The sequence below is a fragment of the Dendrobates tinctorius genome, unplaced genomic scaffold, assembly GCF_039654945.1.
Source record: "Dendrobates tinctorius isolate UK_male_01 unplaced genomic scaffold, ASM3965494v1 ptg000022l, whole genome shotgun sequence".
Lineage (NCBI taxonomy): Eukaryota > Metazoa > Chordata > Amphibia > Anura > Dendrobatidae > Dendrobates > Dendrobates tinctorius.
This window is the reverse complement of record NW_027361690.1, coordinates 20,320,954-20,338,990: the sequence shown is the minus strand read 5'-3', so window position 1 is coordinate 20,338,990 and position 18,037 is coordinate 20,320,954. Positions and strand designations below refer to the sequence as shown.

General features: G+C 40.9%; 1 protein-coding gene across 1 annotated transcript in view; it reads left to right on the top strand.

Moving 5' to 3' along the window:
• Positions 1 to 13,998, top strand: part of SECISBP2L (SECIS binding protein 2 like) — a 69,186-nt gene extending 55,188 nt beyond the window's left edge. Inside the window, exons 11-18 of the mRNA XM_073568460.1 lie at positions 2,433 to 2,574; positions 3,377 to 3,546; positions 6,244 to 6,376; positions 6,491 to 6,653; positions 7,783 to 8,003; positions 8,990 to 9,144; positions 9,633 to 9,852; positions 11,692 to 13,998. Of these exons, the coding sequence (XP_073424561.1) occupies positions 2,433 to 2,574; positions 3,377 to 3,546; positions 6,244 to 6,376; positions 6,491 to 6,653; positions 7,783 to 8,003; positions 8,990 to 9,144; positions 9,633 to 9,852; positions 11,692 to 12,203 (1,716 nt within the window). The 3' untranslated portion in view covers positions 12,204 to 13,998. The remainder of the gene's footprint in view (positions 1 to 2,432; positions 2,575 to 3,376; positions 3,547 to 6,243; positions 6,377 to 6,490; positions 6,654 to 7,782; positions 8,004 to 8,989; positions 9,145 to 9,632; positions 9,853 to 11,691) is intronic.
• The last annotated feature ends 4,039 nt before the right edge of the window (positions 13,999 to 18,037 follow it).

Genomic DNA, 18,037 nt, shown 5'->3' with positions numbered 1-18,037 from the left:
GGTGAAAATTGTTGGTACCCCTCATTTAAATACTGAAAAACTCACAATGGCCACAGAAATAGCTTCAAGCTGACAAAACTAATAATAAATAAAAAATCTATGAAAATAAACAAATAAAAGTCAGACATTGCTTTTTATCCATGCTTCCACAGAATTTAAAAAAAATAAATAAATAAAACTCATGAAATAGGCCTGGACAAAAATGATGGTACCCCTGAAAATGTGACAAAAGGGACATGTTAAATCAAGGTGTGTCCACTAATTAGCATCACAAGTGTCTACAATCTTGGAGTCAGTGAGTGGGCCTGTATAGAGGGCTACAGATACTCACTGTGCTGTTTGGTGACATGGTGTGTATCACACTCAACATGGACCAGAGGAAGCGAAGGAAAAAGTTGTCTTAGGTGATTAGAAAGAAAATGATAGACAAACATGTTAAAGGTAAAAGTTATAAGGCCATCTCCAAGCAGCTTGATGTTCCTGTGACTACAGTTGCACATATTCAGAAATTTAAGGCCCATGGGACTGTAGCCAACCTCCCTGGACGTGGTCGCAGGAGGAAAATTGATGACAAATCAAAGAGACGGATAATACAAATGGTAACAAAAGAGCCCAGAATAACTTATAAACAGATTAAAGGTGAACTTCAAGCTCAAGGAGCATCAGTGTCAGATCGCACCATCTGTTGTTGTATGAGTCAAAGTGGACTTCATGGGAGACGAACAAGGAGGACACCATTGTTGAAAAAAATCATAAAGAAGCCAGACTAGAATTTGCCAAACTACATGTTGACAAGCCACAATACTTCTGGGAGAATATTCTATGGACAGATGAGACAAAAATGGAACTTTTTGGCAAGGCAAATCAGCTCTATGTTCACAGATGGAAAAATGAAGCATATCAAGAAAAGAACACTGTCCCTACTGTGAAAGATGGAGGAGGCTGTTATTTTGTGGGGCTGCTTTGCTGCATCTGTCACATGGTAGAATCTGTGCAGGGTATAATGAAATCTCAAGACTATCAAGGGATTCTAGAGAGAAATGTGAAGTACAGTTCAAAGCTTGGTCCCGGTTGCAGGTCATGGGTCTTGCAACAGGATAATGACCCAAAACACACAGCTAAAAACACCCAAGAATGGCTAAGAGGAAAACATTGGACTATTCTGAAGTGGCCTTCTATGAGCCCTGACCTAAATCCTAATGAGCATCTTTGGAAAGAGCTGAAACATGCCGCCTGGAAAAGGCAACCATCAAAAACGAGACAATTGGAGCAGTTTGCTCTTGAGGAGTGGGCCAAAATACCTGTGGAGAGGTGCCGAAGTCTTATTGGCAGTTAAGGGCCTGTCACACTAAGCGATATCGCTAGCAATATCGCTATAACTTGTGACGTAGCAGCGATATTGCTAGCGATATCGCTGTGTCTGATACTTACCAACGACCCGCTCCCCCGCTGGTTATCGCTGATCGCGCGAGAACGTCCTGGACTGTTTCTCGTTGTCAGCTTCCTGCGGCGCTTCCTGTGGAGAGATGAGCGCCGGGCGGGAGGACGCAGGATCGCCTAGTGTGACAGGTAAGTAGCGACCCCCGTCCCCAGCGATGTCGCTGGTGAGATCTGCCTGTGTGGCAGCTCACTAGCGACCACTTAGCGATGCACCAGCGATCCTGACCGCGTCCTATCGCTGGTCGGGATCGCTGGTACATCGCTAAGTGTGATAGTACCTTTACAGGAATCGTTTGATTGCAGTTATTGCCTCAAAAGGTTGTGCAACAAAATATTAAGTTAAGGGTACCATCATTTCTGTCTGGGCCTATTTCATGAGTTTTATTTATTTATTTATTTTTTTTTAATTCTGTGGAAGCATGGTTGAAATGCAATGTCTGACTTCATTTTGCTCATTTTCATTGATTTTTTATTAAGTTTGTCAGATTCAAGTTATTCCTGTGACCGTTGTGGTTTTTTCTGTTATTAAACGAGGGGTACCAGCAATTTTGACCACGTGTGTATATGTCCCAGCACCCTGTATACTTTTCCCTTCTCTGCCCTGTAGCCTGTATAATTTGGTGTTCCTCATGTACAGATGCTTCTATGCAACAGGCTCAATCAGAGTAAATACAAATGGGTGTGCACTGTAGGCAGATTATCCAGGTGGACATGTGATAAGGGGTCTCATCTGCCTCACTCCATGTTACTTGATCAAAGAATGAAATACCACAAATTCCCAGCAGCAGTGAATTATCATTGTTTATTTGACTTGTGACATACAAGTCATTATCAAGCTGATCTGGTGATTATAAGCTTATTATAATATTTTTAGTGGTGTAGAACTTTTTAATTGAATAATTGTGGTAGTAATATTGTGCCACTTCTGTTCTGATCCAGTACTATATTCTGAAACCTTGTATCATATTCCATGGCCTGTGTCTGCTTTACAGGAAGCTTTATCTAAAGCATCTGGTAAGAAAAGCAAGACACCAGTTCAGCTAGATTTAGGGGACATGCTGGCAGAATTGGAGAGGCAACAGCAAGCAATGAAAGCTCGCCAGATTACCAACACCAGACCATTATCATACACAGGTACCTTATCTGCCTTACTGTAGATCTGTTTCGGTGTGATCTTCATAAAATCTGTAAATTATGTACTTCTTCCCATTAAACATTCACTTTTGCCAACATTTGGATATTCGTAAAACTGTTTTATAATGTATATGTGACACTGTTGCTTTTTGTTTTTTTTCCTCCCTGTGTTCTGAAAGCCATCTTTTTTTTTTTGTTGAAGTAGACATGATATTCTTTTTATTTCTTCATTTTGTGGGACTAGCTGTAATTTTGAATTAAACCATGTGTTTTACCATATAATGTGCCATAAAGCAGTTTCAAAGTGCAGTGTAATTGTGAAGGGGAATAAAAACCAGATCAGAATTTTCAGATATGCCAATACCCAATACATTTGTTTGTATCCTTTTTGACGTGGTAGTGATTTTTAATTAATTAAATATATGCTTTTTTTTTTTTTTTTGATCAATCACCTTAAACCTGCAATGTTGTCCTTTTAAATGCCACTGTTAGAGATTGACTGCGGAAATGAAGTTGTACTACAGCGATTTGAGCGCACTCTGGTCTCTAGTTACAGGCGTGTTACACAGCTGGCATCTGCAGCAGGCTCCGCTCCTGAGCCAGCTTCATGCTTTGCTTAACCCTGTAAGAATAAAGTATACATCATAAGTTAACAAGTTAAAGAAATGCATATATATTTTTTTTTAACTAATACAAGTCTGCTGTGCTACTTAGATATTGTCTGATAATAGTGAATGTTACTGATTATTTTTAGAACTTGTGAAAATGTTTCAAATCTTTTCAATACAAACGTTTGCTTTAGTTGGCAGCACTGTGCCATTCCACACCAAAGAGCACACAAACCGAAATCTCTTCACAAATAGCCAGGCACTAATGGCTTCCCCTAACCCACTGGATTCTACTGCACCTCGCATGAAAAGGGGAAAAGAAAAAGAAATTCCGAAATTAAAACGCCCCACTCCTCTAAAGAAGGTGAGTCGTTATGAATGTGCAGCAAAGCCATACTTGCACTTTTTGTTCTTCTATGTCTAGAATATGGATTAGGACTCATTCAGACTTCAGTGATTTTTTTTTTTCTCCCTTTAATGGACCCATAGACCTGCATTGGCCTTTCTGATCCAGATTTATATCTGACAAGCTTCCTTGCTTTTGTTCGGACCACTGGGTCCGAGGTAAAAAAAAAAAAAAAAGGACTTGTGAACATCTCCATAGTCTGTCATAGGTATGAATGTTAGCCGTGAAAAAACTCATCAGAATAATTGACATGCTATGTTCACATGTTGCGGGTTTTTTATTATGCTTTATTTTTTGCAAATTTTCAGCTGAGTTTCACAGTACCAGCAAAGTCTGAGTTTTCAGAAATCTCATAGACACAGTCTACACACCCTGTTTTTTTTTTTTCTTTTTTTTTTTTTTTTTATTCCTGACACTGTTGTCAAAGCAGAGCATTTTGTCAAAATGCTGCATGTCCCTTCTTTCAGTGTTTTTGTAGCGTTTTTCACCCATTGAAAGCAATGAGTAGTTTTGGTGCCAAAACCTGATGAAGATGAATCTGATTTTTTTTTATTTTTTTTTTTTATTTTTATGCACTAAACTTTATCAGCATGCACAAGAGACAAATGAACCCCAACAAAAACACAGTAAAAAAAAAAAGCCATAAATAAAAGCAGCAAACACTCAGCAAAACCTGCTTTTTTTATGTTGCTTTTTTACTGCCAAGAGAGTAACATGAGAACATAGCCTTAAGCTGTGTGCCCATGTTGCGTTTTTTAAGCGTTTCCGCAGCGCTTTTAGACAAGCTTTTCTGCTGCGGAAACGCTTAAGAAAAGCATCTAATGTAATAGAATGGAAAATGCACATGTTGTGCGAATGGTGCGTTTTTTTCCGCTGCGGAAACGCTTAGCGGAAAAAAATGCAGCATGTTCATTAATTGTGTGGAATCGCGTGCGATTCCACATACATACACTGTAATTGCAAAAACGCATGTCAAAACGCTTGACAATCGCGTCAAAAACGCGTGTCAAAAAGCACATGCATTTTCCCTGGCAAGAGCATGCGTTTCTGCTCAGGAAAAAACGCTTGAAAAACGCTATGTGGGCACATAGCCTTAGGGTTATGTTGCCTGTCTGAACCCACAGAAATGTTTTTTTGCTATAAAATGTAACGCTTTCAAGAAATTATGAAGTGGAGTTACCGTTGTCTCTCCTTATGAATTACAAACCAAACACTAATCTGTGAAATATATGTGTGAAACCTATACCTGCTGTGCTAATGCCTATTAACCAGTTCAGGAGAAGGCCATCTTTCTCCATTTCTTACTAGATGGTGGTTTCTTATATATACATTTAATGACTCAAAAAATATTTTTTCATTCGGAGATTCAAATAATTTTGGCTCTTTATTTTTTGTGGTGCACGGGGCCTAATTTTTGTGTCACTTTTTTTTTTTTTTTTTTGTTATGGTATAACACGTCAATCTTTCAAATGTTTGGGGCATTTTAACATATTAATACATTCTATTTATTGTGGTCGGATTTCCTTTGTAATTGTGCTGATAGGTTAACCCCAGTTATAGAGGAAATTCAGTTGACTGGGTTTCTAAGGCTGCATATTTTGAACCACAAGAAAACCGCATGGAAAAATCCGCAGCGTCTGCACAGCGTTTTTTTTCTTTTCTATTGATTAACATGCTACTGCACATCACAATGCGGGTATGCAGTGTTCCTGCGCGGTAAAATCCGCTGCGGATCCGCTGGAAATCTGCATCGTGTGCACATGGCCTTAAAATCCAGCAGCTCCTGCTCACTACATACTCAGCAAGTGCATCCCTGAGTCTGGAGGAGGAAACGCTTCCTATACTGTGTACACATTGCTTGTTCAACATGGTATACTCTGCGATAAAGAAGACAGATGGTAAAGAACCATGGTCTGCCTTCTCTATGGGAAGCTTGGCTATGCCTGACTGCCAGCTGCCTGCCCTTTCCCCCCCAGTGCAGCTACACAATCTTGTGCAAGCTGCTTACTCTGCATTGATGTTTTAGAACGTCAGCACAGGGTAAAGTCTGGACCGCGTAAATGTATGTCAGCTGCATTACCCTATACACATAGCCTGTGATATCCTCGTAAACATTGTGAGTTGGATTGTGCAGAAAAACGGGTAGCTCTACTTGTGAAATTTGATGTAACTTCAGCGTCACTACCGGTTGGGGCACTCTAAGTGCATTGGACTGGATATTCTGAATATTATCAGTTCTGATCATCCTCATAATGACTTTTCTAAGAACAAATGCTGTATCAGGGGAGGTGTATATATTATAATATAATCCATGTCCCCATCCATCACCTAATCACAGCATGAAGTGCCCGGTCTGCAGTCGCTCTCATTCTGCAGCTCTGTTTATATTGCTGCGGGTGGATTTTTGCACAATTTGGCTCATAGCCTATGACATCAGAGCTATTTTTCAGTTTTTCTTTCATCTGGCTTATTTGATATATTATGCATGATCACAGGAGGTATGTTTTGCATATTTATATTTTATACATCTTTTATGTATTTTTTTTTTTAAAGTGTGCTCTCAGATGCACATTCTCGGCAGCTGTGCAGTAGGGTTGTAGCTTTGGTGTATATTCAATTAATGGTTTTCTAAGTGATCACTTGTGTTTCTTTTAGATAATCTTGAAAGAAAGAGAAGAAAAGAAAGGATGTTTGACAGTGGATCTGAATGTACTTAGTTCAGATGAACAGAAGGACATGTCTTTAAGTTTCACTGAGGATCAGTCTGAAGAGCTGGCATCTCAAGATGGTAACTCAGAATAGCATCTAAGCCACCTTCTTAGTAGATGGCATGCCTAGTTTACAAAAGCGTCTATATTCAAATCTGCTCCTCTTAAAAATATTACTTTTATCTCCTGATTAGAAGCTGGTCTGAGTGCACCAAGCGATACTTCATTGTCTCCAGCAAGTCAGAACTCTCCTTACTGCATGACGCCTGTATCTCAAGGATCACCAGCAAGTTCTGGCATCGGTAGCCCCATGGCCTCTTCTGCAATCACCAAAATTCACAGCAAAAGGTTCAGAGAGTAAGTGGAGAGCAATCAATTCATTTTGAATTATTAATTGTATCTTTACAAATGGCATTCTAAAGCCATTGGCAGGTGGAAATCTTCCAGGACCTGCAAATCTAATCTCTGGTGAATGTTGAAAAAAACAATAACACTTATAATCTCGATGTCATCCACGTCTGTCCGTGGTGGTGCCTTGTATTACAGCTCTTCTCTATGGAAGAGAATGGGCCTCAGGGTGCAGCATTCCAGCTATCTGTGGACAGGTGTGGTATTCTGAAAGAAAGCAAACAAGTTTTTTTTATCTGATATACAGTTCAATGTTTATGCCTCTCTGACTTATTGTACATAGTTTAAATGGAATCTGTCAGCAAGATTTCAGTCCCCAAATTGTATATATGTGCATGTAATTCTTTCAGAGTCAACTCCAGCAAGCAGTTCATTCCTCAGTTACTGAGAAATCTGTGTTTGGATTGATATATAAATTAGGCTGTAGATCTGAAGCATAGAAGCTGTCAGTCCAGTAGGAGGAGGCACTGCTGGGCGGGGAATAGAGCTGGAGTGACACAGGCTTCAGATCTGCAGCCTCATTTGCATATCAATTCAAACTCTGATTTCTCAGTAGTGGAGGAAGGGACTGGCCATGTAAATGTATGGCTGGACTTTTCTTTCAAAGAAGTACATCCACATATAAATAGTATGGGTTTGAAATTCTGCTGAAAGATTGCCTTTAACCAGCACTTTGGTGAAAAGGATCTGAAATCAAGGTAGTTGGTCCTGGGACTTGTACAACTTAAAACATAAAGAGACAAAGGAATCGCAACACTCAGCTGCTCAGTTTGAGTTGAGGAGAGGTGGGGGCGGGAAAAAGAGTTCAACAGTTTTACCTCAAATGTCAGGGCTTTTCTCAAGGCTTGAGAACAGTTCCAACATTTGAGCTGAAAGTTCATCTAAACGTTGATATAGAAGTATTTCTTCATGTCAAGTGAATGAATACAGCGTGTTCTTCATTTGGATTTAAATGTGATGCATGTAGGTAATGTTACTGCCATTTATATTGTTTAGCAGTAGCTGAATTTTTTAGTAAGATTTTAGTTAAGCCTAGAGTTTTTTATTTTATCATTAAATTGCACTTTTTGTACTACAGATACTGCAATCAAGTACTGAGTAAAGAAATAGATGAATGTGTGACCGTATTACTGCAAGAACTGGTCAGCTTCCAAGAACGTGTATACCAGAAAGATCCTGTCAAAGCTAAATCAAAGAGGAGACTTGTGATGGGATTGCGAGAAGTCACCAAGCACATGAAGTTGAATAAAATAAAGTGTGTCATTATCTCTCCCAATTGTGAGAAAATTCAGTCTAAAGGTATGATGTCTGTTACAGGAATCGTAATGCTTTCAGCCTAAAGTGTGAACTGCAGAATATGGAATTACATTTGTATCAGGAGGCAAACATTGATCCCAAAATAAGCCACACATGTTTGAACCTGGGGTGCTGCCCTTGGATCCCCAAACTTCCAGCACAATGAATGGGCCTTGGCCTGGAGTTGGTCCAGTGGCTGAATTGTTTGTTGCTGGACTAGAGCCCGGTGAATCTTCTACCTGTTGGCATCCACAGTACCTCACTGATTAGTAGGCCTGGTGCAATGCCATCTTTGCAATGTGACATGAACATCAGAACAAGCTATAGGAATGATGGCAGGTAGGAGGAAGTTCGTAGGGCTCTGGTCTGACCGCCATGGACTGCCGACGTGGCCACTGGACCACGGTCCTCTCTAGTATGCACATTGTCTTATAGAGATAAAAAAGTCATTAACTTTTTGGAAGTGCATTGAAAAGACAGTACTACATCACAAAATAAACACTTAAAAATCACCAGCGTGAAAGCATGTATAAGATTTGCATACTTGCGGTCATGTACCAACTAGACTTCTGCGTTTCTCAATTCTCGTAAATTGAATGCAGTTCGGCAGTCAGTGACTGCAGACTTTTTTTTCTGAAGATAGGCAACCTCTTTGTTTTTCTTTCTATAAGCTAACATATATAATATAATGTGATATCCCACAAAAATTATAGAGCCGCACATAAATCAATAATCACATGTCCCAGAATAAGGTACGGTAATAGGCTAGTTCAGAAGTGCTTCCACTGGAGACCTCGTGTGTATCACTACCACATAGGTTCCTCAGGGATGAGCTACAGAACCAGACACAGCAGCCGTCCTTTCATTATGTTTAACGGGTGTTGCACTGGAGTGACCAAATATCAAGTATTTTTTGCTTTATTGTACTTCATGATGAGCATTATTACTGACTGTGTAGTGGACTGAGGGTCTTTTGTGCTTTTACTTAGGTGGATTGGATGAGGCGCTCTATAATGTAATAGCCATGGCAAGAGAGCAAGAAATTCCATTTGTTTTTGCCCTGGGACGAAAAGCTCTAGGGCGATGTGTGAACAAGTTGGTGCCTGTCAGTGTTGTAGGTATCTTCAGTTACTCTGGAGCGGAGGTGAGTTACAATAAAATACTGTTTGTTTGTTTTTTTTTGTTTTGTTTTGTTTTTCATTTTATATTTTTCAATCAAAAGTCTCCAGTTAAAATATTGGGATATCAATGAGGGGGGATTCACAAGATGTGCAATTGCTACAGATTTTCAGTGTGGATTTCAACTGTGCGATCTAGCTAGCTGCCATTGCTGCTGTTATTTAACCCCATAGATGTCTCTGTCAATCTTTGACAGAAGAATTTAAGTGGTTAGATCATGGGGGTAGGGTGAGCCTTTAAGTCACCTGCCCCCCCCCCCCCCCCCAAAAATGCATTCATAGGTGACAGATCTCTGAAGCTCATCCACAGGCTTAAGTAAGGAGGTCATTAATTTCACCATATACTGCAAGTAATCAAATATAGCATTTTATTTTCTTGAAAAGATTGTAGTTTAACGTCTACAATTTTTTTTATGAACAAAATCTTTTGACCTTTTTTTTTCTTCCAACCCAGAGTTTATTTAACAATTTGGTCTCTCTGACGGAAGAAGCTAGAAAGGCCTACAAAGATATGGTATCTTCAATGGAGCAGGAGCAAGCTGAAGAAGCTTTGAAAAATGTTAAAAAGGTCCCACACCATATGGGTCATTCGCGTAACCCCTCTGCCGCCAGTGCAATTTCATTCTGCAGCGTCATCTCTGAACCTATCTCCGAAGTCAACGAGAAGGATTATGGTAAGATTATAGGCATGTAATGAGAGTTCATTCAGGGATATTCCGTATTTTTTGGATTATAAGACGCACTTTTTTGTTGAAAGTGGGGGGTGCGTCTTATAATACGAATCTGTGTGCTGCTGTGCTATAGGTTGGGGTGGGCGGCTCTGGGGTGGTGTCAGGGGGCTGGGGTGGGCTGCAGAGACAATGGGAGGTCCTGTGCTCCCGCTCATTAGGCTCATGTAATATTCACTGCACCCGCTGTCCATCACCTCAGTGCTGAAGCCGCGCCGAGTTGCTAGACAGGGGAGCGGTGCATATTACATGTGCCTGCACTCTTTCCCCCATCACTATAATCACCTTCTGATGATGGCTCCTGCTCCCAGCTCCCCCTGTGGCTTTCCTGTGTCTGCTGTGATCCTCCTCCTGCAAGGGGTGCGGCAGCAGCTGCTCATTCAGGCAGTTCATCGCTTCAGGACCTTTCATGATGTGACCAATAGGACCTGCGGTCACGTGACTCCCAGTGCACACTGGGAGTCACGTGACCATAGGTCCTATTGGTCACATCATGGAAGGTCCTGTAGCTACAATGAGCTGCCTGCATGAGCAGCTGCTGCCGCACCCCTTGCAGGAGGAGGATCTCAGCAGACACAGGAAAGCCACAGGGGGAGCTGGGAGCAGGAGCCATCATCAGAAGGTGAGTTAACTGTTTATTATTTTATCATGTGTTTGCAGCAAGGGGGGAAATATAGGGGCAAGGACCATGTGTGCCAGCAGGGGGGAATATATGGATAGGAGTGACAATGTGTGCCAGCAGGGGGGAATGTATGGATGGGGGGACAATGTGTGCCAGCAGGGGGGGAATGTATGGATGGGGGGACAATGTGTGCCAGCAGGGGGGAATATATGAATGAGGGGCCATGTGTGCCAGCAGGGGAATATATGGACAGGGGGACAATGTGTGCCAGGAGGGGGGAATATAGGGACGGGGGGGACAATGTGTGCCAGCAGAGGGGAATATAGGGACGGGGGGCCGTGTGAATGCCAGCAGGAGAGAATATAGGGACGGGGGCCATGTGTGGCAGCAGGGGGTAATATATGGACGGGGGGACAATGTGTGCCAGCAGGAGGGAATATATGGATGGGGGGACAATGTGTGCCAGCAGGAGGGAATATATGGACGGGGGGACAATGTGCCAGCAGGGGGGAATATATGGACGGTGGGGACAATGTGTGCCAGCAGGGGGGAATATAGGGATAAGGGGGACATTGTGTGCCAGCAGGGGAGAATATAGGGTGGGGGGGGACAATGTGTGCCAGCAGGGGGGAATATAGGGACAGGGGGGCCGTGTGAATGCCAGCAGGGGGAATATAGGGACGCGGGGGCCGTGTGCGTACCAGCAGGGAGGCATATAGAGAGAGGGGGGCCATGGGCGTGCTAACAGGGGGGCATATAGAGAGAGGGGGGCCATGTGAGTGCCAGCAGGGGAGCATATAGTGACCGTGGGGGCCATATCTAGGATGGGATGGGGAGCTTTGTGCCAGCACAAGGGGGCAATGTGCCAGGATGGGGGTTATATAGATACCAGGATGAGGGACATATACGGTATATGATTTGAAAGACGGACACTGACATTATAAGACACCTCCATTTAACATAAAAAAAATTTTTTCTCTTTTTCTTCACCAAATTTGGGGGTGCGTCTTATAAAGTGAAAAATACGGTATTTCTATGTAGCGGCTTTTACCCTGTCATGCCTCCATTGGACCAGTCCTTTTATACATAGTTAAGTGGCTTGCAGATAATGTCAGTGGTATTAGCACCTAGCAAATATAAGCATAAGCATTTTATTTTTGCAGAAACCAATTGGAGAAGTATGGTAGAAACATCTGATGGACTTGAGGCTTCTGAACATGAAGATTCATCAGTACGAACAACCGCTTCACATCACACGATTAATGTTCAGTCTGATAAAAATGCACACAAACCACTTTTGGGTCCTGGTAACACTACCTCAGTTTCTAAACTTGGCAAGATGGCTCCGGTTGACAAAGAAGAAGCAAAACCAGATGACAATCTGGAATGGGCTTCTCAGCAGAGCACAGAAACTGGATCATGGGATGGTAGTGGCAGAGATGTCCTCAATTCCTCCATGACAAGCACAACAAGTACTCTGGTGCCCGAAATGCTGGATGAAGATGATGATGAGGAGGAAGATGATGATGAGTATCCCCAGGAACCTATTTCAGTCAGTAGAATAGAGTCTTGGGTTTCAGAAACCCAGCGAACTATGGAGACTCTGCAGCTTGTGAATAGTCCAGAGGAAGATAACATTGAACAAAGTGAAGAGGACACCGTGGAGAATATCTAGAAATATAGCTGGTCAGAAATGGCGCACATACACAAAGTGGTGCAAAGTCTTTATTACAAGCAAGCTCTAACTGCTTTTATGTAATTGAAACAAACTCAGGAATCAGTCCACTCACAGAACTTTGCTTTTGGGAGAGTTGCAGCCATTTCCATACCTTGTTCATCTCAATGTTTTGCACTGCATAAATGTTAATCTATACCTGATTTCCTACAAATGATGTTTTCTTGTTTTAATGACCAGCTGAATTGCTGCTTTTCCTCCACTTCAGCATTAGGGGGTGTTTTTTTGGATTTTCCAGCTCTTTGCCTTCCTTCAACAATGGATATACACAAAAAAAGTAAAACTATCATCTTTCCATATGGTAAGATACCTGTAGATAATTGTTGGTATCTGACATGCTGGATATCACATTGATTACATCTGGTTTAATGGAATCCATTTTACACATGACACTATTGTTGTGGGTTTGTGTCTTACGGTAGCCATGTTTACATTATATTGTCGCTCTGTTCTGACGAAAAGTAGACATTTCCATTGACCACTTAAACTTTCATATTTATAACCAGATTTAGAATGGATCCTCAGAAGAGATAGGTTGTCTTATTCCTATAGCTTTCCGTCAGGACAATGTTATCATCCGCTGAGTTTAGTGTTGAACCGTTGATCCAGGCAGAGGTTTTCTTACATCTGTGCAGAAAGTCATAATGAACCCAATAGTCTTGGAAAGAAACATTTCAAAAAGTATTGTCGTTTTATGTGTACACTGACTATTAATTTATTGTACATATCTGTTAAAATAGCATTTCACACACTTTGAAAATCATTTTGTTTTGCATTTACTTTTAAAGAGTTTTGTCGGTTTAAATTTTCTGCTTTTTTGTTTGTGTTTTTTTTGTTTTTTTTAAGTTTTCGAAAATTCCATTTTAAGAATAGCAATCCCATTCTGATCTAGTTGTCAGGTTTTTTTTTTCAACTTGAATGAAATTGTTAATGCTCAATGTAAAGGAGCTTTAGAACGTAGTAGTGTTTTTTTTGGGATGTGCAATGGCAACTAAGTTATTGGTCCGTTGAAAAAGATACAGATAAAAATAGACTGAAGAAATGCGATAATACACGATTGGGTAAAAAAAGAATCATTTGCAACCATGTCACGTGGTGTAGCTGAATTGATTGTAATATAGCATTTCCTGATGTTTTTGGCCCAAAATAACAATTGAAGCAATTGGAGGTCATATAGGGGCTGCTAGTAAGCTTTTCTCATAGAAAAGGCGTAGGATCAGATCCACTGGTACAGTGAAGGGCCCCATGTATCCTGTGATAGATGATCGTGTCTGATGCAGATTTATCAGCTATGGCTTTACTGCAGGCAAGTCTAGTTCATTACCAATGCTAAGTGGTGTAAGGCCTGAAGGCTTTATGCTGCACTGTCAACAAGTCTGCAGTACAAAGGTGCACATCAAGTTATCTCATGTGGACTGCAGCTGTCCAGAGTTAACATAATTCAGTATCTCTACAAAAAAGTAACTTTTGCCCCTTGTTCAGAGATTTCAGGAACTTTATATTGCAAGTTGGGCCTTTAGACACTTCTAGTTATGTTATTAAACTTATTTAGTAAAACGTAAAGTCCCTTTATGTGGTCATTGTTTCTCAATTACAGTAGTTTTCTCAAGATCGTAAGTGGCTGTAATTGCAAAATGTTTGTAAAACAAGCAATTTTTCAATGTACCTCTTATTAAAAATTCGCTCTCTTCTAAACAAAAAAAAAAAATTAAAGATTTTTAATTGATTTTATAAAGTGGTTATCTGTAATTGTTTCTTATTTTTTTGGCTATGGGGCTTAGAACTTACTGGCAGGTAGTTGCTAACAAGAAAGAAGTAGAATAAAGCCAGCTCACCTGTTGTGGCGTGTTGTCAGCACGGACTGCAAGGAGACCGCTTGGAAGCAATGTAGAAAAAGGAAAAGTCCAGCCGATTTAATAAAAAAAAAAAAAAAAAAAGCTATTTATTGAAAAATTCAAGTTAAGATCAGCATCCCGCAGACAATTAGCGGTAACGCAGCTACGCGTTTCGAACACTACATGTGTTCTTTGTCAGAGCCCAGTTGCTAACGACCATCTATCTGTTCCATTTAAGAGTGGTCACAGACTGCTGCTTTTGGTGATTCTTCTGCTGACGTCACGTTACCAGAGCAGCTTCTTTTTAGCTCTGCTTTTTCGACAGGGCTTCACTGCCGATGTTATGCCAAGTGCCCGCCATCTCTGCGGTGTTAGGTTGAACCAATTTTTAATCGTCAAGACATCTGCAGTGACAACTCGGTGAGAAAGCAGACGGAAGTGAAAGAGCTGCTCTTTTGATGTGAGGTCAGCTGAAGCTGGAAAATGACCGCCTGAGCTATAATAGATCACCGCAGAACAGGCAGGTAAATGTATCTACTTCCCTGTAAGTTCTTGGCCTCAAAGCCTAACAAACTCTGAATCACAGATAACCCTTTTAAGGCTTGCTGCCAAGGTTATTGGCCACTCTGTAATTTATCAGAACTTGCAAGCACTTTTGTGCAGCTGGCTGGATTGCAGCACTCCACCGGTGCAGCAGAATCAAGGCTGCCTCTGCTTGCATCATCGGTGAACCAACCTTATGGACCACTGGTGCAACCATTCCCCTGGTCTGAACTTTCAAATCACACAAGAGCACACTGCCAAGCAGGAGGCAGCAGAGTGGTGCTCTTGAAGGACAATTGAGACAAGCCCTAAAAGGGAGCCTGTCACCAAATTCATGCTGTGGACATGCATAAATCTGAGGCTGGTTGTGTGTTTGTAGCCAGGTATATATTTCTCTGAAACGCATCAGCATTTTGGAGAAATATGTAACTTGCTCAAATGGTGCAGCCAGACTCTGATTAATACTGCCTGCCTTTTGGGCAATATGAATCAGATGACTGGTTCTCTTTTAAGATCTATAGCATTGGTTAATATTGTTAAAAAAAGATTCAGGGCATGTGCACATGATCAGTAAATGCTGTTGGTTGGACACTGTATACTTGTGCCCGCAGAAGTCAGATGTTGCAGCATAGTGGATGGGATGTCAAGAAATCCCATGCCCACTATGCGTGCACAGACACCTGCAACTCGCCCATGGAGATGGACATGCGCCATGTCTCTCCAGACCGCAGCATGTCAATTTCTCTAGTGGAGACACTAGTCTCCGCAAGAGAAATTTCACCAATAGAATGTATTGGACGCAGTGAATCCGCATGGTTCAGTGAACACATGCGGATTCACCTGTGTTCAATAGACTGCAGCACTTTGGACGCAGCGAACATATACTGCTACTTCCGGATCGTGGACTTCTGGCCTCACAGGTTCCTGGTACGGAGGACAAGTCTGTAGTCCTTGGCCGCTGGACCAGAGCACAGGCAGCAACCCAAATGCCTCTTCTGACTAGAAGTCCTGGCGTAACGTTGCCAGGGTTCTGGTCTGGTGGCCACCAATTACCAATATTTCTGCTGGATCAAGGGCCTACAAAATCTTTGCTCTATTTTAATTTTCTATTTTTCTTATACAATACATGTTAACATTGGGAGTAACTGTTCCTTAGACCACACTTAGTGATAACATCTGTCCATTAAAGGGACAATATTTAATACATGTATATAGGATGTGGGTATATGGTTCTACTAATAGAGTCTTTTGGTAGTTCTTGTAATTTCATGCATTCATAGCGAATTTGTATTTTAGATTTGAAGGAAGTTTCTAGGTTGTTAGCATTCTTTGCCTACATGGAATTGGCAACTTGTACAGTTAAACTACAGTAAATGTATTTGCATGTCTAGAAAGAGAGTCTTGAGTGTATAAAGGGTGAGGAGTGAGGTCGTTTTACTCATTTGTGGTACATGACAGACCTTGGCCTTTACATTTCAAGCGTTGCCTCGCCTGTGGAAATGACAGGGTTTGGAACAGAACATTAAGTTTTCTGTAAGTTTGCCTATGTGCTCACCAAATTCTTGATCCTGGTAGGCAGGAATTCTTAGCTAGGGAATGTTTTCACAGTTGGCTTTCAACCAAATGTCCTATGTATCTTGAAAAAGGAAAGAATCTGAGACTACTTACAATGTAAGTTAGAGGAACGAACCTGGAGAGGGCTGATTCCCAGCATAGTTATTAAAAGCACCTGCCATGGGACAGATGATAAACTCTTTTTTATAATCTTGTACAACCCCCCTTGACACTTTCTTAAAGTCATGGCTAATTTATTAAAAAAACAGTACTATGGCCCTATTTATCATTTGTTTGGTGCTTGTTTTTTGTTACCTTTCTGTCTCGTAGTATTTGTTGCTTTTTTTTTTGTTAACCAAATTCTACAAAGTTAGCCAAAATGTATTAATCAAATGCGCCAATTAGAAGATAAGGGGCTTTTTTTCATCTTTGACAGGTTTTACAACATCTTATAGTAAAAAGTTGCACGTTTCTCAAAATGGTAGTAAAATTTGTGCCAAGATAGCTGGCATATATAAAATCACTCTGGGTGGGGGGGACTTTGAGGCAAATTTTGTGACTTAACAGGTTGAATCAGCCCAAAACCTCTGGAAGCCCCGTCTGCCCCCAATGGTGAACTAAACAAAATCAATCGAACACTTGTAAACTAGACTTTAAAAACTCCCCCCAAAACGGTGCAAATGCAGTAATGAATCAGGCTCTATAGCTTTGCCCAGGTTGTGTGTATTTCAGCTCGGCCTGAGTCGCTCAAACAGATGTGGCCCTGTTATTTGGAGGACTGCACTGAACACTGCCCGCTGTTTGGGAAACTTGACCTGCATTGTTGGTGGCTCTGTTCTCCAGCCGCACTTGGATGATCGTTTCCTCTGAGAGTGCCTATTCTACATGCTCCTGCCTTGTGATTTTCTTTTCCCATGTTCAGTTCCACTTCAGCAAGTCTTTAATTTTGTGCTGAATAAGATAAGCTTAAAGGAAATTTTGTCTTTGAAAAGTCAAGTGAGTAAATGCTCATCTACCCCTATATTATATCCATATTTTTTTTTCCACTCCATATTCATACAAGTCTATGGCTGTCATGCAAATTTCAGACAGGTAAACCAAAATTGTAAGGGCAGGCTACAGTGGAGAGAACACCATGATGGTACATGTTAAGGGCTGATTTCCATTTAACTTTGACATAGGAAAGTTTCCTAAAAATGTCCCTTTAAATATTTCTGTAAATAATGCATTTGTTGATTAACTGATCTCTTCTACATGATCTATGTATATAGTTAAATTAATTATTTTTGTTTTGTGCGATCTTCTGTTTTTCCGTTAACAGTTGCCATTGGATGTTATGGCACAAAATAATGATGAAGTACTTGTAAGAAGTATAAATTAAAGACTGTGAATGAGAATTGGTCTACATATAAAGTATTTAATGGAAATGTAACCTTACCCAACTCGAACAGTTTCAGTTTAATTAAGGGTAAAGCCAATGAAGTAAAGCTTCCCTGATCCCTGGCGCATTAAAGTGTTACTTGTCTTTTTTTTTAATTTTTTTTTTTTTTTTTTACCAATATGTAATCTTGAATTGTATTTTATGTACAGATATAGCTGGCATTTTATTGTATCCAAATCCGACCTTCTCTCAATTCCATGTGTTCCTGTGACTTGTTGGTGCAGGGTTCTTGGTGTGGTACAGCTGTAGAACTGTTGCTTTCACTTCGTCACCTAAATATGAACAGGAATGCTTGGAGTTGTACTTGCAAAACTGTCAAAGGAAGAAATCACAGCTTACACCACCAGGTTCCCTTACCTAAGCACGTGATTTTTTTTCTGTAACAAACTATTTACAATTGT